The following is a 22,586-nucleotide window of genomic DNA, read 5'->3' as shown; positions in this document are numbered from 1 at the left end:
CGCGTTTAACGGACCTCTGAGACTATCACAGTGCAGGTGCATTTATACGGAGACTTGATTACACACAGGTGGATTGTATTTATCATCATTAGTTATTTAGGTCAACATTGGATCATTCAGAGATCCTCACTGAACTTCTGGAGAGAGTTTGCTTTGTAAAGGGGCTGAATAATTTTGCACGCCCAATTTTTCAGTTTTTGATTTGTTAAAGTTTGAAATATCCAATAAATGTTGTTCCACTTCATGATTGTGTCCCACTTGTTGTTGATTCTTCACAAAAAAATACAGTTTTATATCTTTATGTTTGAAGCCTGAAATGTGGCAAAAGGTCGCAAAGTTCAAGGGGGCCGAATACTTTCGCAAGGCACTGTACATTTTACACAGTAGCTATCCTTCTAAATACGGTGGTCACTGGATAAACTAACTATGAATTGAACATTAACTACCAGTCAAAAGTTTTAGAACACCTACTCTTTAAGGGTTTTTCTTTATTTGTGCTATTTTCTACATTGTAGAATAATAGTGACGACATTAAAGCTATTAAATGACACATGGAATAATGTAGTAACCAAAAAGTATTAAACAAATCAAAATATATTTGAGATGCTTCAAATAGCCACACTTTGACTTGATGACCACTTTGCAAACTCCTGGCATTCTCTCAACCAGCTTCACCTGGAATAGTTTTCCAACAGTCTTGAAGGGGTTTCCACATATGCTGAGCACTTGTTGGCTGCCTTTCCTTCACTCTGCGGTTCAACTCATCCCAAACCATTTCAATTTGGTTTAGGTCGGGTATTGTGGAGGCCAAGTCATCTGATGCAGCACACCATAACTCTCCTTCTTGGTAAAATAGCCCTTACACAGCCTGGAGGTGCGTTTGGTCATTGTGCATATGATGTGTCTGTCATAATTTCAAACAAGTCCTATACGCTAGATTTAGCTATTTGGTAACTTTATTTGGGAATGATACAAATCGTAGTGTCTTAGAACTCCAAAACAAATATGGGCTGCATGATGCGACTATAAGCTTTTGATGATTTGTCGCAAAAAAGATTGCCCTCTGTTCTTGCCTCAGGCTACACACGCTGTTCTCTCATCAAGTGATCATACTTTCACACATCAGACTATTCTCAATTGAATCTCTTCTTTACTAGTATGTCAAATTTGTTTTGATTTAGAATGGCCCATCCCATTATCAAATTTGCAGTGGAATAAAGACATGTAATCCGTATGCACTCGAATAGCGAATGAAGACCGCTTTCTCACAGTTAGTTTTTCAATCATGCAGGGTAGACTACTCCAGTTTTATAGCTGAGCATGTGCTTAATATGAGCAGCTGAGAAATAAATTTAGTAGCTGGTAGGATCCTCCTTTTTAGTGGCAACTATCAAAACTCTGCTTTAACACAGGATTGCAGATAGAAATGTCTGGGTTTATAAGAACCCTTACAGTACATGGCCAAAGTATGTGGACACCTGTTCGTTGTACCCCCTTTGCTGCTATAACAGCTTCCACTCTTCTGGAAAGGCTTTCCACTACGATGGAACATTGCTGCGGGGACTTGCTTCCATTCAGCCACGAGCATTAGGGAGGTCGTGCACTGATTTTGGGCGATTTAATCCTGGCTCGCAGTCGGCGTTCCAATTAATTCCCAGAGGTGATCGAGGTCAGTTCTCTCAGCAGACCAGTCAATTTCTTCCACACCAATCTCGCCAAACAGTTTCTGTATAGACCTCGCTTTTGCACAGGGGCATTGTCATTCTGAAACAGGAAAGAGCATTCCCTAAACTTTTGCCACAAAATTGGAAGCATAGAACGTCATTGTATGCTGTAGTGTTAAGATTTCCCTTCACTGGAACTAAGGGGCCTAGCCCGAACCATGAAAAATAGCCTCAGACCATTATTCCTCTTGCACCAATCTTTACAGTTGGCACTATGCATTGGGACAGGTAGCATTCTCCTGGCATCCCCCAAATCCCAGATTAGTCTGTCGGACTGCCAGATGGTGAAGCGTGATTCATAACTCCAGAGAATGCGTTTCCACTGCTCCAGAGTCCAATGGACTTTACACCACTCTAGCTGCTTGGCATTGGTCATGGTGATCTTAGGTTTGTGTGTGTCTCCTCGGCCATAGAAATCCATTTTGTGAAGCTCCTGACGAATACTTCTTGTTCTGACGTTGCTTCCAGAGGTAGTTTGGAGCTCGTTCTTGAGTGTTGCAACTGAGGACAGATTATTTTTTTACTCGCTTCAGCACTTGGCGGTCCCATTCTGTGAGCTTGCATGGCCAACCACATCACGGGTGAGCCGTTGTTGCTCCTAGATGTTTTCACTTCACAATAACAGCACTTACAGTTGCCCGGGGCAGCTCGAGCAAGGCAGAAATTTGACAAACTTACTCGTTGGAAAGGTGGCACGCTATGACAGTGCCACGTTGAAAGTCACTGAGGTCTCCCGTGCGGGCCGTTCTACAGGAAATGTTTGGCTATGGAGATTGCATGGCTGTGTGCTCGATTTTATATAGCTGTTAGCAACGGGTGTGGCTGAAATGGCCAAATCCACAAATTTGAAGATGTTTCCACATACTTTTGTCCAACCACTGTTTTGAGAAGCATGTAGTCTCTCTGAATGACAGGTAATATATTCCGCACAAGCTTTGTATTCCATGGGCTCTCCAACCCTGTTCCTGCATCTACCGATGGTAATGTAAACCGCCCTGCAAAATCAATGAGGCAATAGCGTTGCCTCGGCCTATACTTTCTCTCCCAGACTCATACTACACTCCAAACATTCTATTCAACCAGCCCATCCAGTATGGATAATAATACACACTCAAAAGAGATTACTAGAATTTGTTTACCAAGGACATTTAAAATATTTTATCAGCAACCATCACCCCTGTGTTCCAATGGCACGTTGTGTTAGCTAATCCAAGTTTATAATTTTAAAGGGCTAATTGATCATTAGAAAACCCTTTTGCAATTGTTACCACAGCTAAAAACTGTTGTGCTTATTAAAGAAGCAGTAAACTGGCCTTCTTTAGACTAGTTGAGTATCTGGAGGATCAGATGTGCTACATGTCCCAGACCTGCTGTTTTCAACTCTCTAGAGACAGCAGGAGCGGTAGAGATACTCTCAATGATCGGCTATGAAAAGCCAACTGACATTTACTCCTGAGGTGCACCCTCGACAACTACCGTGATTATTATTATTATTTGACCATGCTGGTCATTTATGAACATTTGAACATCTTGGCCATGTTCTGTTCTAATCTCCACCCGGCACAGCCAGAAGAGGACTGGCCACCCCTCATAGCCTGGTTCCTTTCTAGGTTTTGGCCTTTCTAGGAAGTTTTTCCTTGCCACTTCTACACCTGCATTGCTTGCTGTTTGGGGTTTTAGGCTGGGTTTCTGTACAGCACTTTGAGATATCAGCTATTGTAAAAAGGGCTATATATTTATATTTATATATATATATTTATATATATATATATTTTTATATATATATATATATATTTTTTAATCAGCATTTGTGGGTTCGATTACAGGCTCAAAATGGCCAGAAACAAAAAAACTTTCTTCTGAAACTCGTCAGTCTATTCATGTTCTGAGAAATTAAGGCTATTCCATGCCAGAAATTGCCAAGAAACTGAAGATCTCGTACAACGCTGTGTATAACTCCCTTCACAGAACAGCACAAACTGGCCCTAACCAGAATAGAAAGAGGAGTGGGAGGCCCCGGTGCACAACTGAGCAAGAGGACAAGTACATTAGTGTCTAGTTTGAGAAACAGACACCTCACAAGTCCTCAACTGGCAGCTTCATTAAATAGTACCCGCAAAACACCAGTCTCCATGCAAACAGTGAAGAGGCGACTCCGCGCTGCAGGCCTTCTATGTTTAGAAAAGAACCAAGATATTTTCCCAACATTCATGCAATGAACTTTGGGTTTTTAACATTAGCAGGACAAGCCATTCCATCAATGTGTTATCAGACAGCTATACTGAACAAAAATATAAACGCAACAATTTAAAAGATTTTACTGAGTTACAGTTCATAAGGAAATTAGTCACTTTAAATAAATTATGCCCTAATTTAGGGATTTCACATGACTGGGCAGGGGCAAAGCCATGTGTGGGCCTGGTGGGGCACAGGCCCACCTACTTGGGAGGTAGGACCACCAACTGGGGAGCCAGGCCTAGCCAATAAGAATTATTTTTTTTTCTCCTCAAAAGGGCTTTATTACAGACAGAAATACTACTCAGTTTCATCAGCTCTCCGGATGGCTGGTCTCTCCAACAATCCCGGATGTGGAGGTCCTGGGCTGGCGTGGTTACACAGTCTGTGGTTGTGAGGCAGGTTGGACATACCTGCCAAATTCTCTAAAATGATGTTGGAGGTGGCTTATGGTAGAGAAAATAACACTAAATTATCTGGCACTAGCTCTGGTGGACATTCCTGCAGTCAGCATGCCAATTACACACTCCCTCAATTTGAGACATCTGTGGCATTGTGTTGTGTGACAGAACTGCACATTTTCGAGTGCCTTTTTAATATCCCCGGCAGTAGCTGCACCTGTGTAATGATCATGCTGTTCAATCAGCTTCTTGATATGCCACACCTGTCAGGTGGATGGATTATCTTGGCAAAGGAGAAATGCTCACTACCAGGGATGTAAACAGAATTGTGCACAGAATTTGAGAGAGAGAGAGAAGCGTTTTGTGCGTATGGAAAATTTGTGATCTTTATTTCAACTCGTAAAATATGAAACCAACACTTTACGTGTTGCGTTTTATTTTTTTGTTCAGTATAGATATATACCTACTTACGTTTTGGAAGCTAATAGATTACAATTATTGTCGCATCTTTTTACTAAATGCGATCTGAAAATACTAATAACATGTAAATGTTATTGGTAACAGAATAAATAGCAGAAGAATAACTGCAGATTAAATAATGCTGTAATTTATAATTACAGCATTATATAATTCCAGCGCCCTGTGTGTCCTAATGTAGGCTATTGCCCCTTATAAGAGCTATAATTTATTTTGTAGGCATACCTTGTGTTGTGATTCTTACCAAATATGTTGTCTTTTCACACTATTCAAACCCCAATTAAATAAACAACTGATGAAGCTATTTTAGCCTATAGTTCACATACTGCAAACAAATAATCTGAACTAAAGTCTTTACACATATTTTGGAATTTCTGTGCATTCTTGACAATCCCTAATCTGTATCTAAAAACGGCACGTTTTTCCCACGAACCTGCACATATTCTCTCTTGTGGCACCAATGTGAGGGTTTATGGCAGGGGAAACGGTGTTGCAGTTGTCTAGTGTGTGGTGCGGGAATAATGACAAGTGAATTTGGAGAGCATTTCGAGAGGTTGTCTGACCTGAATTCAGACCACCTCTTAATTATATTTTCAGTTCGCTTCAGGAGCTCTTTTGAGGGGTCTGAGTTCATACTGGACAAAAAATTAAGCTAACGGTACTGAGTTTACCGAAATTGGCTGACATTTTGCTGCGGTCAAGACTCATGACTGCCGGTGTGGCGGTAATACTGTCACCGCAATCGCTCTAGTCTCATCTAGCTATTTTAAAGCGTAATCTACCCCCAGAAATAAAAATCATGAAACTTCTGTCAATTTGCTGAAAGCCTGTGTTTTATCAATGGGTAAAAAAAAGAACTCCCCATGATTTACCTTCTAAGTGGTCCATCTGTGAAATTAGGAAATTGTGTAGGAACGCGTCATAGCTACATGGTTCTCATCACTGGAGATGGGGGATAACACACTATCACATTTCATAGCCCTTTGAAAACAATTAACCTGCACTCCAGATTGCCAAAAGGCCAATGGATGGTATGGGCATACTTGTCTAGAACACATCCATCCATTTTATATCGTCATGACAAAGTATATATTTCACTTGGATGTGTTCAATATAAACAGTGTACCAAATTATTCAACTCTGTTTGTCCTTCAAATACCACCTCGCAATGCGCCCTGTGCCTCTGTGGGAATGTGCCGTTGATGCCATAGCAACATACTCTGATTAATGACAAAAATGTCAATGTAGTATCAAGGGCTTTCTAAAAATTCTAGCTAGCTAGAAACAAAATTAGCACACCTTGCTAGTTAGCGTACATTAGCTACAGCAGGCACATGCTAAACAAGCTACTGCCATCTTGTGGCCTGGAGTATTCTAAAAACTATTCCACTGTAAAATGTCAATTTAACAGCCTTGGCATTTTATTTGTTTAAATCACTGAACAAAACGGGCGCTTATTAGAGACAGGTTTCTATTTGAGCCTGGTTTCTGTTTCCTTAATGCACACCTTTTGCTCATTTAGTTAATTGTTTAATTCCAACATTCACCTCCAAGATTTTAAACAATTTCTTAATTATCATTTAGTGTCATTTTTTGTGTCTAAATATGCCTCCATACAAATTATACATAAATGTTTTATTTTACAACTTGAGGACGATCGGACGATTTCTGGGGTTCTGTACTTCAGAAGTTCTTACTGGCAATAAAAATGGTTTTTAAATGCATTGGGGCCTGTAGATTGCCATGCTTCTCTCTATATTCAGCTATTAATAGGCTACATCTAGTTATTAAAAAGCTGTGTAATATAATGTTGCAATGCAAGTCCTTACTATATTCTTTAGAATTGTATTAAATGCATTCATTTTATTCTAAAGTATGTCATTTTGAGATGATTTTTTACATCCCAAAATAGGACACTGTCCCTTTTAAGACAAACATTCCAAAATATATCAACTCGCTACAGTAGGCTAGCCAACACACATGCTAGGTTTCTTTTTGTAGCTTTATTTTAGCAGACTATCAACAGTAGCCAGCATATTGCTAGTACTGTATGTTCACTATTGAAGGTTGTAAATCCCTTTCCCTAAAGTAAAGGAGCTCAGCTACTGGATTAATGACCATTTATTTAGCTCAGGACAGCTCGTGTGTGTGTGTGCTGTGTAAAGGCCATCGGTTAATAAAACATTTTTTACATGTGCTGTAGTTGTAAGTAAGTGGAGCTTCAATGAATGGTCAATCATATTTCTCAAATACAAATGGCTTGACTTTATCGCGTGTAGTCTTCGTTACTGGGCCAGTGACTGACGAGATCCGTTGGGCATAGCCAATGTCAGACCCTGTTTATAGCTTCAAAACGTGGCTAAAACAGTAGTTTGAATATCATGGATGGTCAGTCCTTGCATCCATAGCTCTGCCTATGAATTTGAGTGGTTACATTTCTCCAGACCCATCCCTCAGCTTTTTACTGGAACAGGGGTGGGGATAACATTTTTAATGTTTCAACTGCTGATTGCCCCTTTAAGAACTGTAAAAAAAAAAAGACATACTTTTAGCAAAGCACTTTTATCAATTTATGAACCAGGAATTTTATGCTAAATACATATCTATCTGTAGGCTATACATTTGTATTTTACAAGCTTCTCATTTGCAAAGGTTTTGTCTTTGTTGCATTTTATATATATGAATCCATTTTGGATGCTATAACAGTTTGGGAAAATAGGACCTGTGACTATACAATAAATCTGTTAATATTCATAAAAGCACTTACCAAAAATTGCAATTAAAATGGGTGGTATTTATAAACTATTTTGTGTGAAGGTGAAGTGTTTGTCCTCTCAATAGGTAAAAATGCCATCTCCTCAATGGAAATTGTCCATAGCAGAGAACTAAATAGCCCAAGGTGACAGGATTAGCATTGGAATATACATTGTATCCACTGAGAGAGTTTCCAGACAGTCATATGTCTTCATTCCTTATGTATTTATCTGTCTGGCGGGTTTCTTAAGAACAGTCCGACCTGACCCTTGTCAGCTTATCTTTTATTGAGGGCAACCACCTCAACACACCTGTTGTCTCATTTTATGCATACTGTTCAGCTATCTCTGTACAGAGGGCCTCTTATTTGTTTGACAGAAATCTACATCTTTTTGTTTTCCCCCTGAGAGCACACTGTTTTCTTGACTAGAAAATAATCCATGTGATGCTCATGGAAGGTAATCCCCTGGGGAGCTCACAACTCAAGCCTTGGGTGCCTCTTACATCTGACTTTCTGGTTCTAATTGTTTCCCTTTTGCTGACTGTATTTTCCGAAAGGCCTACAAGTAACTGACATGCTCTTCGGATTTGCAATCCTCATTCTCGGTAAGGAGCAGAGTGTCCAGTAGAACGCTGCCAGAGGACTGTATTGGTGCTTGCCTTCGGCTCAGTTGACTCTGATAGCACACTGGCCCGATGCCGTTTTTCATTCCCCGCTTCATGAACAGCTTAGAGTTCTCTGCCACAGATGAACGGAAGGAGATCCTTGTTAGATTCCTGCAGCCATGCTGTTCCCTTGTATGGCTGGCTGGCCCATTACTGATGCTGCTGTAGTTAAAGGTGATGTAGCGTGTGAAGGCCTGGCGGAAAGTCTTGTTGAAGAGGGTGTAGACCAGCGGGTTGATACCAGATGACACGTAGCCCACCCACACAAAGATCTCCATCAGACGGCCGATCACATAGACGTTGCAGCTCGCACAAAGCACAGAGGTGATGTTAGTGATAAAGAATGGGCACCACATGACCACAAACAGCAGGAAGACGATGCCCAGCACCTTAGAGGCACGCTGCTCATTGGTCAGGTTTTGCATGGACTTCTTGCCCATGGTGGACATGCGACGGGTGGGGATATCTTCATTTGTCATGGTAGGAGCGGTGGGATTTCCTGGCAGTTTCTCAGTTGTGGGAGAGGCCATGGACTGCTCCCTCTGGAAGACTGTGGAGACTGTTGGGCGAGTGAAGCGCTGGGTGACCTTTGACCTGAGCAGAAAAGCTTTCTTGCGCAGCACCTGAATGGTGAGCAGGTAGATGACCATCATGATGGTTAAAGGGATGAAAAAAGCTGTCATGGAGCCATACATGATGAACTCTCGGAAGCTGTCTGGTTTCAGTAGGCAGGTGTGGTTGCTGTTAAAGGTGACATTGTTTGGAAGATGGTAGTTTCTCAGCCCCTTGATGGGAATGGGGATTGCGATACCTGTGTAAGAGCAAGAGAGAAGTTTGGTTAACCAAATCATTAATGCAAACTTTGCATCCTACTCTTGGTGGTTTGAGATTCAATGTGTTTTGGGAGTAGATGCAGTATCTTCTCACAGCTTAGTTTTCCACGGTGGTCAATTTATGTTGCCTTTTTGTTTTTTGCATTTTATTGTTGGACATGAACTCTTCATATCTGCTTTTCCTTTTGATGTTGCAGGCATATAAAACTGTATAAAGCCTCATGCTTTCACAACTGAGGACAGCAGGGGTAGTGCAAAAGGTTAGGAAGAAAAACTGCTTTCTGTGAGTCCTGGAAGTTTTCATTCTTTGCTTAACAATCCAATAAACTAACCATATATCGCCAGCTATAATACAGTGACAATGAACACACACCCTGGACAAAGACACTCTTCCACAGTTGTGGCGTCTAAGTGCTGCCCCTGTAACTCTAAGCAATCTGGTTTTGCTCAGCGAAAGAAAGTAAATGTGTAGAACCTAGCCCTGAGTGAAAACTAGGGGTGTGCTGTTGTGAAGATGTCCGAATGCTCCATAACTACCACTATTGCCAGGCTAAACTCTGCCAAGTCCTCACACCGCAGTCTCACAAATGCCTCAGCCAGAGGAACCGTCTAGGCTGACGATGTTAACGAGCATAGGGGTGTTTAATTTCATTTCCTACTGGAAAGCTAATATTTAACGGATAACAGATAATTTAAAAGCAAACCAGTATGCTTATATACTGAGGGTTCACTGGCCAGTCATCAGTAATACAGACTCGGGCAGTGGACTCTAAAGTAATATCATCAATCAGGAAAATAAAACGATGTTTGTCTCAACTGTCAAACTATCTCTTTGGACTATGGCAAATGACATTTGGGTCTAGGCTTACATTGGGCCAAAAATGGGAAACCAGTTTGAGTCTGGAATTCCCTCGTATGAAATATGCCCTGTGAGAAGAGGATTCCAGTGTTTCAGCTCCATCTGCACCTCATTTATAGTCTAATAATAGGCTAAGAAAATGGATGGAATGATCAGGGGCCCTTCGAGTTCATTAAGGTAGGGGCTATCAATGAGAAGGCTAAGCTATTCTACACACAACAGACCTAAGATTTGATCTGAGATTAATAGCAAAGAGAGAGGGGCAGTCAGACCGACAGTCGGAACCATGCGTATAGGTGATAACATGGTTATCTTTATCTCGCATTGTCTTCTCTTGCAATGCCTCAAATTCAGTCCATTAACATATATACACTACCAGTCAAAAGTTTTAGAACACCTACTCATAACGGAGTTGCCTCTTCACTGTTCACGTTGAGACTGGTGTTTTGTGGGGGCTATTTAACTTCTTTGGGATAGGGGGCAGCATTTTCACTTTTGGATGAATAGCGTGCCCAGAGTAAACTGCCTCCTACTCAGTCCCAGATGCTAATATACGCAAATTAGTAGTAGTATTGGATAGAAAACACTCTGGAGTTTCTAAAACAGTTTTAATTATGTCTGTGAGAATGATGTATGTAACAGAATTCATATGGCAGGCAAAAACCTGAGAAAAAAATCCAAACAGGAAGTGGGAAATCTGAGGTTTGTAGTTTTTGAACTCACCCCTATTGACTACACAGTGGGATATTGGTAATGTTGCACGTCCTACGGCTTCCACTAGATGTCAACCGTCTTTAGAATGTTGTTTCAGGCTTCTACTGTGAAGTGGGAGCGAATGAGAGCTGTTTGACTAAGGGGTCTGGCAGCAGCCTCGTTCTGTCACGCGCGTTCACATGAGAGGTATCTCTCGTTCCATTGCTTTTCTACAGACAATGGAATTCTCCGGTTGGAACATTATTGAACATTTATGATAAAAACATCCTAAAGATTGATTCTATACTTAGTTTGACAAGTTTACTTTTTGAGTAACTTTGAACTTTTCGTCCGACTGGACCTGAACACTCGTTTGGATTTATTTACCAAACGCCCTAACAAAAGAAGCTGTTTGGACATAAATGATGGACATTTTCAAACAAAACAAACATTTATTGTGGAACTGCGATTCTTGGGAGTTCATTCTGATGAAGATCATCAAAGGTAAGTGAATATTTTTAATGCTATTTCAGACTAATGTTGACTGCGCAACATGGGGGATATTTATTTTGGCTGGTTTGGCCTCTGAGCGCCGTACTCAGATTATGCTTTTCCTGTAAATGTTTTTTTGAAATCTGACACAGCGGTTGCTTTAAGGAGAAGTGTATCTAAAGTTCCATGCATAACACTTGAATTTTCATCAACATTTATAATGAGTATTTCTGTGAATTCATGTGGCTCTCTACAAAATCACAGCATGTTTTTGAACTACTGAACATAACACACCAATGTAAAATGGGATTTTTGGATATAAATATGCACTTTATCGAACAAAACATGTGTAACATGAAGTCCTATGAGTGTCATCTGATGAAGATCATCAAAGATTAGTGATTCATTTTCTCTATTTATGCTTTTTGTGACTCTTTGGCTGGAAAAATGGCTGGGTTTTTCTGTGAGTTGGTGGTGACCTAACATAATCATTTGTGGAGCTTTCGCTGTAAAGCATTTATCAAATCAGACACTGTGGCTGGATTAACGAGAATTGTATCTTTAAAATGATGTCTAATACTTGTATGTTTGAGAAATTTGATTTATGACATTTCTGTTGATTTGTATTTGGCTCCCTGCAATTTCATTGGCTGTTGGTGAGCGGAATGTTCCTAGACAGGTTAATGAAGCTGCCAGTTGAGGACTTGTGAGGCGTCTGTTTCTCAAACTAGACACTCTAATGTACTCGTCCTCTTGCTCAGTTGTGCACCGGGGCCTCCCACTCTTTCTATTCTGGTTAGAGCCAGTTTGTGCTGTTCTGTGAAGGGAGTACAGCTTTGTGTTGATGTGAAATTAATTTCCTTCCTGGAGGAATACTTCAATCTTTTAACCTCCTTTTTCATTTTATGCTTCTTTTGGTCAGGTCTTTTGATTTACTGGGTTTTCCCACAGGTTACCTTGACTGCTATCACTCACTAGAAACATTGCAGACTGCTCCTGATCTCAACAGTCAACACAGGACAAAAAAACAGCACTGCTTACCAATGGATATGAGCCACACCACTGCTATCTTGGCCATGGCTTTGGACCTGGACTTATACTGGCTGTGCTGAATGGGTTTCTTGATGGCTATGTAGCGGTCCAGTGAGATGGCACACAGGTGCATGATGGATGCTGTGGAGAACAGGACGTCCAGGAAGAGCCAGATTGGGCAGAGGAACTCCGGAAGAGGCCACCCGGAATCTGAGAAACAGAAAAAAGATGGAAAGAATTGGATTGTTAACTGCTCTCATAGGCCAGTACAGAACCATTTGAGATGAAAAGAACACAGTTCTCAAACTTGATTACTGTGGTGCTGAATATTTTGTTTTCACCTCACATCAGATAAGCCTTATTGAATTTAGATTTCAGTGTCTAAGTCATGATGTTTATAATAAAGCCCTTTTTTTGCGGGGAAAAACTAATTCTGACTGGGTGGGCCTGGCTACCAAGTGGGTGGGCCAGGCTACCAAGTGGGTGAGCCTTGGAGGGCATGGCTACACCCCTGCCCAGTCATGTGAAATCCATAGATCAGGATCTAAAGGATTTATTTCAACTGACTGATTTCCTTATATGATCTGTAACTCAGTAAAATCTTTGAAATTGTTACATGTTGCGTTTTATATATTTTTTTCCAGAAATTGTACTGATATGTCCTCAGCACACCTATTATATTCTAAATGGAGCTTGTGTTGTTGACCCCACCAGCATTGGGGAGATACGCTTCAATAGTGGATTAAAACCAGCTCTGATGTAGTGAATTATGTTTGTTTATTTTAGTAAAGCATGAATTCACTGCAGAGATGCTTCTCTTTTGACTGTGTATGGAGCTGAAAGCTCTATGCTTTTGATGTAGATGTGTTCAAGCACCCTACTCTCCAGAACTGTTTATACTGGGTCTCGGATGTGAAATTAGCGAGTAATTGGGCTGGATTATATCCCATCCCATTGCACATCAGCATTGTAAAAGATCCTGTTGTTGAAAAAGTTGTTGAATGATTTCTTTAGTGTTAACCCTTTAGCTGATTGCTTGTACTTCATAACGCGAGCATTAGTGAATACATCACATTTATTTTTGTATCGAAGTATTACTTCTAATATTGTATCTTCGTATAGAATTATAAAAGAAATGCGCTTTTGAAGAAATGGTTCTTAAACACTATTTGGGTGTCCTCCCTTCATGTTTTACATGCACCCTAGGACTGTAATGGACACTCCTTACCCACTTTATTGGGTTCCATGGCACACCATTTCAGGTGCTTTGTTCAGCTTGATGCTCAATTTTGCCGTTTCTCCTTATTTAATTCTTAGATTTTTGTTTCTATTTAAATAAACTTTTATAGGGACTTTCTAAGAGTATTTTTGTGTGCCCTTTTGTAATTCATATCTGTTTACTTAACATGGACAAAGAGAAAAACAATTCTCTCTGGGAATAAGCTCATACACTCAACATATTCTATACATGTGGTGATATTATGTGCATAGACCAGAGTTTAAATCTGGCTGCAGGCAAAGTTTCTGAAGATGTACACTGACTAATAATATAAACGCAGAATGCAAAACTGTACAGTTCATATAAGGAAATAAATACATTAGGCCCTAATGTATGGATTTCACATAACTGGGAATATACATATGCATCTGCTGGTCACAGATACCTTAAAAAAAGGTAGGGGCGTGGATCAGAAAACCAGTCAGTATCTGGTGTGACCACCATTAGCCTCATGCACACATCTCCTTTTCATATATTTGATCAGGCTGTTGATTGTGGCCTGTGGACTGTGGTCCCACTCTTGGCTGTGCGAAGTTGCGGGAACTGGAACGTGCCGTTGTACAAGTCAATCCAGAGCATTAACCTTTGTTTTTAACTGACTTGCCAAGTTAAATAATCTTATTTACAATGACGGCCTATCCCGGTCAAACCCAGATGACGCTGGGCCAATTGTGCGCTGTCCTATGGGACTCCCAATCACGGCCGGATGTGATGCAGCCTGGATTCAAACCAGGGACTGTAGTTGCACCTCTTGCACTGAAATGAAGTGCCTTAGACCGCTGTGCCACTCAGGAGCCCATATGTCTGGTGAGTATGCAGTCCATGGAAGAATTGGGATATTTTCAGCTTCCAGGAATTGTATACAGATCATTGCGACGTTCTCATAGAAAGCAGCTGGTTTCAATTGGGACAAAGTTACAAAGGAATGTGCAATTTTGTACATTATTATGCTGAAACATGAGATGATGGCGGATGATGAATGACACAACAATGGGCCTTAGGATCTCATCACGGTATCTCTGTGCATTCAAATTGCCATCAATAAAATGCAATTGAGTTCGTTGTCTGTAGCTTATGCCTGCCCATGCCATAACCCCACCACCACCATGGGGCACTCTGTTGACAATGTTGACATCAACAAACTGCTTGCCCACACGATACCATACAAGCTGTCTGCCATCTGCCCGGTACAGTTGAAACCGGGATTCATCCATGAAGAGCATATCGAAGGGGAGCATTTGCCCACTGAAGTCAGGCAAAAGGTAGGCCTTCATTGTAAATAAGTGTATTGTTCCTAATTGACTTGCCTAGTTAAACATTTAAATTCTCTTGCAACAGCTTCGGTGGACATTCCTGCAGCCAGCATGCTAATTTCCCTCACCTTGAGACATCTGTGGCGTTGTGTTGTGACAACTGTACATTTTAGTGGCATTCTATTGTGCCCAGCACAAGGTGCACTTGTGTAATGATCATGCTGTTTAATCAGCTTCCTAATATGCCACAGGTGGATAGATTATTTTGGCAAAGGAGAAATGCTCACTAACAGGGATGTGCAAAACATTTGAGGGAAATTACCTTTTTTTGTGCGTATGGAACATTTGTCATGGATATTTTGTTTCATGAAACATGAGACCAACACTCTACATGTTGCATTTATATATTTTTCCATTATATGTGTTGCCAATGCTACAGAGGTGTCCATCCAAGGCCACATTTGTACGTTTTAAACTTATAAAGCCATTGCAGTGGACCGGCTACTCTGTGAGAGCGAATACTTTGAAAACCGAGCTACAAACCTCTAGTGTAGGGTGAGGTTATCATTCCAAAGTGGGAGAAAGCCAGTTAGTACAGTTAGTAGTAAACAAAGCTGAAAATGCTGTCTTATTAAAGGGCTGTCTTTTGAGTATTATTGTCTTAACGATAATTATTTATTGTTTACTTTAGAAAATGTCCCCGTTCCAGCAAATACCAGGATATAAATGCTCTGTCCTGCGCCATTGATGTCTGTCAGGCGCTCTGATTACACAAGACATGCACACAGTTCTTAAGGGGCTCCATACTTTATATGGGAATCCATTTTTTCCCTCCCCACTCCGAGTGCATCTGTAAATCTGTAAATCTTCAACACTCACCTGGCCATCACAAATGTTTTAATTGGTCTTTCTGGACATCCGTATTAGTGGAATCTGCTATTTAAACCACACCAGTTGCTGACAGGTGTATAAACTCAAGCACACAGCCATGCAATCTGAATAGCCAAACGTTGGTAGTAGAATGACCTTTCAATGTGGCACCGTCATAGGATGCCACCTTTCCAACAAGTCAGTTCGTCAAATTTCTGCCCTGCTACAGCTGCCCCAGTCAACTGTAAGTGATGGTATTGTGAAGAGGAAACATCTAGGAGCAACAACGGGTCAGCCACGAAGTGGTAGGCCACACAAGCTCACAGAACAGGACAGCCAAGTGCTGAAGCGCTTAAAAATTGTCTGTCTTTGGTTGTAACTCTCACTACTGAGTTCCAAACTTCCTCTGGAAGCAACGTCAGCACAATGACTGTTCATCAGGAGCTTCATGAAATGGGTTTCCATGGCCAAGCAGCCGCACATAAGCCTAAGATCACATTGTCAAGTGTCAGCTGGAGTGGTGTAAAGCTCGCCGCCATTGGAGCAGTGAAAAACTGTTCTCTGGAGTGATGAATCCCGCTTCACCATCTGGCAGTCTGACGGACTAACCTGGGTTTGGGGGATGCCAGGAGAATGCTACCTGTCCCAATGCATAGTGGCAACTGTAAAGATTGGTGGAAGAGAAATAATGGTCCGAGGCTGTTTTTCATGGTTCGGGCTAGGCCCCTTAGTTCCAGTGACGGGAAATCTTAACGCTACAGCATACAATGACCTTCTAGACTATTCTGTGCTTCCAACACAGGAAAAACCATTTCCTGTTTCAGCATGACAATGCCCCTGTGCACAAAGCGAGGTCCAAAAATAAATGTTTTTTTTTTTAGATTGGTGTGAAAGAACTTGACTGGCCCGCATAGAGCCTTGACCTCCACCCCATTGAACACCTTTGGGATAAATTGGAAAGCTGAATGCAACCAGGGCGTAATTGCCCAACATCAGTGCCTGAAATCACTAAAGCTCCTGCGGCTGAATGGAAGCAAGTCCCAGAATGTTCCAACATAAAATCCAAGGGGGTACCAACTCCAAATTTGATTCCCATGATTTTGATATGAGATGGTCGGCAAGCAAGTGTCTACATACCTTTGGTCATGTAGTGTTGCTAGATACTTTGTTTGACAATGGAGGTCCCACAGATGAAAGCAATTAATTTTAGTTTTTTTGAAGGCTGTAAGAACTTCCAGAGTTTTCTGTTTGCACTGAGGTCATTTGAGGCAGCATTCATTCATAAATTGTATTGTTCTTGTTTTAAGCTCTCCACTGGAGCACTAATTTGATATTCTGGAGGTGGCTCAAAAGCTTTAAATCTAGCATGTTTTGACCCAGGATTCTCCAAACAAATTATGGTTAAGCCTAAATTAAAAGACAGCTCTGGTTGAGTGGGAAATATATATCTATGCCTACCTGTTGTGTGTGGGTAGACTGGGTGAGTCTGGGACCGAGGCATGCCTTCTAAAAGCGTGACCTCTCCCTGAAACAGACAGTATTGAGCTCATTAGTGAAGAAGGGTAAGAATGGTCTGTCATCCCCTTGGTTCAGAAGAGCATCGACCATAGTGACACTTGTGGGCTATTTCGTGAAATCTTAATCATCACTCTACTTTTAGAAAAATGTACATAGTTTCTGGAATGTCAGGTCGTGTGACCCAGTTGTCCCAAGGCCCAAACATATTTAGGTAAGCATTTATCTCTGTCCTCAATTTAAACACATCTCGTCGTGCTACCTCGCAAACATGGCACTAGGGTAGGCGCCTCCCTGCCTGAATCGTTCAAATAGCTTTTTTTAATGGGCCTCTATGGTTTCCCGAGACTTATTCAGCTGTATATTTATGTTTACTCTGTAGTGTAGTCAGTTTAATGTGCACCTTTTTTAAGCAGTGCAACCATTACATTTTTCAAGGTGTTGACTGTAAGCCTTAAATTCATCTGCTAGGCAGATGTGGAAAAGGACTTCTTACAGCTCTTTTAGACATCAATTGTACACTAGCCATGCCCTCTTTCTCAGTAAAATGTTTAATTTTGGAGGAAGGTCTAACTATGATTTGGTTCACCATCTCATTAATATTGGATGTTTGATGCAATAGCTAGGCTAATTGTGATTATCTGGCACTTCCCCCGCAGCCAGGGCTTGGGATGGAGAGGAGATATTTATCCAGCCAGACACAGAAGAAAGTGTTCAACAACCATCTCTATGCTATGTAGTTGTGGTTTCTTTGGAGTTTAGAGAGTCTTAGGTTTAATGGCAGTGGTATATTTGCGGTCGCGATACTGTGGTTATATAACATGTAGCTACAACATGTCGTCTCTGTCCTCTGGTAAATGTCTTGTATTATTTTGATGTGAGTACTGATCCCCTCTTGCCGTTTGCCTTCACACACTGTTCTTAGCGCCGCCGGGCCTGGATGTACACACGCCTTAACTGGCCCACCGTGCCGAGAGGCTCTAAAGAATCGGCGTGAAGCACTAAACTCTGTTTATGTGTGTTTATGTCCCCGTGACCCCCCCGCTGTGTGCTCGGGCTCCAGCCAGGAGAGAAATGACAGCTGCCTCTGCAAATTCGTACTTTGCATCCATTCCGTACATTCACACATTGACGCGCTCTTACACGTGCGTACGTATACTCACACACACAGCCCCCCTCCATCCTCTGAACAAAGGCTACTTCTCTTCAAAAGCCGCTAGCTGTTTAGTCTTGGCCCTTTCTGTCAACTATAAACTATGGTCACTGGAGACAATCCATCTGCTCATGTTCTCCAGATTTAGAACTAAGACCCTCGAAAAAGACACAGGGATTGTCTGACATGTTAAGCATGAGGACATGGCTTTGACTTTGTTTATCCCCTCCTTTCCATGCGTCTAGCCCCGATGACTGCATTAAGATGTGATGGAAGGAAGCAGTTTGCCTCGTTCCCGCAGTTTGCACGGCACTTATGGTTCTTATGCAAAGAAAGTGCTTGTTTTTTGAAAGCATGACTATTGCTTTCAGAAAGGTTGGTTTGTGATTTGGAAAATTGTCTGTGAAAGTCGTGCAGAAATTGGGTCATCATGATCATTGGTAGCTGATAGGGTTGTGCTACAGTCGTGATTACATAGCCCAAGGAAGTAGTTTGTTTATTGTCCACTATCTTGTGTTTTTGTTATCTGCTATAATTTGTTTATAGCTGGCGGAGTTTCAGCAGCATCTCTGTTAGTGTCCTATTAAACTCTAGCGCTCTTGAATTATCGTAAATATGCATGCCTATTTTTTTTGTTCTGTTAACAAATGAACACTTCTTGTTGTCAACAGATGAGTCTGCTCGATCCAATTTCCATTTTTAGGCAACCTACTGTAATGGCTTTCTGCGTTGCAATGCACATTTACTGAACCGGTGCGCTCAGGTGTTTCCCGGGGCTCTCGACTGACAGCAGCATTATAATGGCAGCTCTATGGGGACTGGGCTATTTGGACCTAATTTATGGGAGCCAAGCTAAGCATAAGTACTAGGCCAGCCTTTTCACTTGAATCAGCAATATGTTGCCGTATTGAGGCTGGAAGGGAATCATTCTAAATTAAGATGATGTTGAGACAATCACTTGTAGGACCAGTAGATTTGAGTATAAGCAGTGTCTTGAGTTTCAAGTGAATGTACCAGATCTTTTCTCATGGCATGACGAACAGGCAGTCATGTTGGGGTGACTTACTGTATAGCACAGTGATGAGGGCGATGGGCATCACCAGGAGTCCCACCAGCAGGTCGGCCACTGCCAGGGACATCAGGAAGTAGTTGGTGGCGTTCTGCAGCTTCCTTTCCAGCGACACAGCCAAGATGACCAGGATGTTGCCCCCGATGGTGGGGATGATAACCATGATGATGAGCAGAGCAGCCCAGTGCAGCTGAGCCCCGGCCACCTCCCCGGCCCCCGAGCCGTTGGTCCCCAGCGGGACCGCATCTGGCTGGGACATCCTGCTGTGGAAGGGATGGCTGACCTGGGCACGGGTCGTGGTTCTGCTCTGGCTGGCTCAGGGGGCTTGGCCAGCATGATCACAGGGTCCCACAGGCACGGGGGAGGGCAGTGGAGGGCAGCTCAGAGCCAGCACACAGGGCGGTAGCTCATCCTCAGACTCCGCGTACAAACCAAAAGGGCCACGTCACAATCGACAAAGCCCCGCCGCTCCAAAACTGAACAGGTCGCCTCGAGCTTGTTCCGGGCAGTAATCCAAGCAAAGGTTGTACCACCACAGTAAAGGGGATGTTAGGTGAAGAGTTGGTTCTCTGACTTGTAGTCCAGGCGCCGGTGTCTTTTGGTTTGTGTACTCCCTAGAACATACCAGTTTCTACTAAAAGTTTTAAAAGGAAACAAAAGCGACAATGTTAAACCCCTTGCTCTAAAGAGGACATTAGTTTCAGTTTGTAGACTTAATGATGATTGACATTTATGGTAACAAATGTTATGTATTTTTCCTGTATATTCGCTAGTATTGGGTTCCAGTCCATGGCTAAGCAATTAACCAAGGAAGCAGATATCAGCTGTAATCAGTGCTTGCATTCTTAACTCTGGCATGTTTGTGTGCGTGTGTTGGTTAAAAAAAAATATCTAGTGCTAATATGTTCGTTCTCGGTCTCTTTCTGTAGTTTTCAGACGACTAACTTACAAAACAACTTTTAACCCATAATGTTTAAAACCATTGCATGTCATTTAAAAAAACATCGAACTAATATTAAATTATGCATGGTTTAATTTTGAACATACAATTTAATTAAGCTTTTATTTTTGTTTTCAAATGCGATTTTAATTGGCTTATTTCCTTAATTTCCCTATTGCTTTGTAGTGTTTATAGGAACTTAAAACTTTGCTTATTTATTGCATATCCTAGTGGCTTTTTTTCCTTTCATATTTCTAAATCAAAGTCATTATTTCATTGGCAATAATATTACTCTAAATAGATTCATTGCATTCTCTAAATATACATGCTTTTTCCATCAATTTATCTTAGCCTTTTTAATGTTAATTTGTACATACTCCAAGAGTCTTTTTGAAGTGTAGAAAAATGATTTGACCCTCCTTAGCCTCTACTGCTCTAGTTGAAGCCGCTCTCTAGAAACAAACTGCTTATCTCTATTTAAGTTGTCACTGTTTTATCATTTGTCTACAACAGTCGGTGCACCTTTGTCTGTGAGGGCCTTCAAAGGCTTTTTATAAATGCACTTGATAACAGAAAAGACTTCAGGGTCTTGGCAAAAAGAAACTGGTTTTTGTTCGACTGGAATGGTATAGCCCAACATTAGACAGAACAAAGCTCAGAAGTTCTTACAAATTGTACACTATTTGAACACATTAACAACACATTTTCTGTAGATTTGCGATTATTTTAGAATTATGAACAAACAGTACGTGATTTTACTGAGTTTCTCTTTCTTACCTTCAGCTAATGCAGAAGCCTGTGTGTTCTCCTTTAGTTTGTCCAGTTCATTTGCATCGCATTCAGAGCTGCTAAATACTTACTTTTCAATCACGTAATACCTTGCGCATTGGATGAACAGTGCTGTTCATCACCAAACAACTCAATCCTCAGACTCCTTCAGTGGCAGCTTTTTCTTCTGGTCCCTGCTCATGTTTTTATATACGTAGAACCCCTCAAAAATCATAAAATGTCATAGGCAGCCCTCCCCCTGTGAAAATAATTGGCTAATATTATCTTACTTCGGTGCATTCCATTCTGAGGAATTTCCTTTATCCCCGCATGTTGGAAGAGCCCCTGGTTTGGATTCGCATCACCTACCGTTATCACAGGTTGAAAACGTTCAGATGTCCTCTCTCTGTCTCACGCTCTGTCGGTCTTTCACTCTCTCAGGTTCTCTGTCTTGCTCTCTCAGGTTCGCTCCGTCTCTCGCTCTGACGCTGTCTGTCTCATTCTCTTGTCTCGCTCTTGCTCTCTCTGTCTTTGGTCGACTTGCTATTTCTCACTGTTTCTTCCTTCCACCTCCATGCTTACCCTTGAGTCATGCTAAGGAGAAAATGGATGAATGTCTCAGAGTTGGCCGAATGCCAATGGTTCTGGGAGGTAATTTCCTTCAACACAGTCGTCCTACTGTTTATATTTGTCACTTTCTGCTCTCCTCCAGTAGGGACTGGGGATGGAATTTGGAGGAGGGAGTTGTTAGTGATGTCCTATTTGAAACTGCATTTTCACTTCTTGAAAATATTTTTGTCTGCCTAGTCTCAAATGTTCATTGACATTTTTTAAAATCAAAGATACAATAATAGAAAAAATTGCCTAAATGGGTATATTAGAAATTGCAGAGCCAACTATTATTGTTAGTATTGATATACTTAAACGTAGCATCTCCTTGCACGCTTATTACTTCCACTGCTGTCATGTTGCATTGCTTTTAAAACCCAGAAGAAAAGCCATGAAGATGAGTATAAATTTGATGTTCCTGAAGTATACTGTGCTCCTAATGCACCTCAGGTGTCTAGACAGGAGTTGGACCAGACACTGTATTTTATAAGCTCCCTTTCAGTGCCTGACTAGCGTCTCAAATCACGGGAGCCAAGAACATTTCATCTCACTCAGATACCAGGCAGATACATTTTTGATAGTGCTCTAATTCATGACCACTGGTGTTAAGGACTGCCCTACCTCCACTGGCCAAGCGATTGCCTTTTAATTTCAGCTAAAGGTCATTCCTGATTCCTGTGTGGATCACTTGGATGCTCCTGATCCACTGATGTAAGGAGTTGCTGAGAGACTTGCTGCTAACACCTCAGACATCTGTTCTCCACTTTGCTAGGCCGACGCTGCGGATGCTACTAGAAAACATTCTTGAAATAAATGCAATTTGAAGTTTCAGCTTACTTAGATATTCAGACCATGACATGCCCAATTCTTTAGATATCTTCTAGCTATACAGGATAACAATGGACATGTTTTCACTTAGATTTTCAGCCCTTTCAACTCTTGATTAAGTCTGCAGGCATTTCTA

General features: G+C 41.5%; 2 protein-coding genes across 4 annotated transcripts in view; one reads left to right on the top strand and one right to left on the bottom strand.

Annotated features, from left to right (window-relative positions):
* LOC135512535 (26S proteasome non-ATPase regulatory subunit 1) overlaps positions 1–22,586 on the top strand; it is a 107,133-nt gene that overhangs the window by 25,256 nt on the left and 59,291 nt on the right. The gene's annotated exons all lie outside the window — the stretch shown is intronic.
* On the bottom strand, positions 7,384–21,720 carry LOC135512534 (5-hydroxytryptamine receptor 2B-like). 3 transcript variants are annotated; one of them, XM_064934654.1, is made up of 4 exons: positions 21,383–21,720; positions 19,303–19,939; positions 12,176–12,376; positions 7,384–9,068 (listed from the first exon to the last, which is right to left on the bottom strand). In XM_064934654.1, the coding sequence occupies exons 2-4, from the start codon at positions 19,562–19,564 to the stop codon at positions 8,152–8,154; spliced, it is 1,380 nt and encodes a 459-aa protein (XP_064790726.1). In that variant the 5' UTR covers positions 19,565–19,939; positions 21,383–21,720; the 3' UTR covers positions 7,384–8,151. The 3 variants fall into 3 exon arrangements, with proteins under 3 accessions (XP_064790726.1, XP_064790728.1, XP_064790729.1); XM_064934656.1 differs by lacking the exon at positions 21,383–21,720 and adding an exon at positions 21,023–21,333; XM_064934657.1 differs by lacking the exon at positions 21,383–21,720 and adding an exon at positions 17,027–17,093 and having other exon boundaries at positions 19,303–19,439.

Source organism: Oncorhynchus masou, chromosome 24 (genome assembly GCF_036934945.1).
Source record: "Oncorhynchus masou masou isolate Uvic2021 chromosome 24, UVic_Omas_1.1, whole genome shotgun sequence".
NCBI lineage: Eukaryota > Metazoa > Chordata > Actinopteri > Salmoniformes > Salmonidae > Oncorhynchus > Oncorhynchus masou.
Note: the sequence above shows the minus strand (reverse complement) of the source record. Positions and strands in the feature narration are given on the sequence as shown.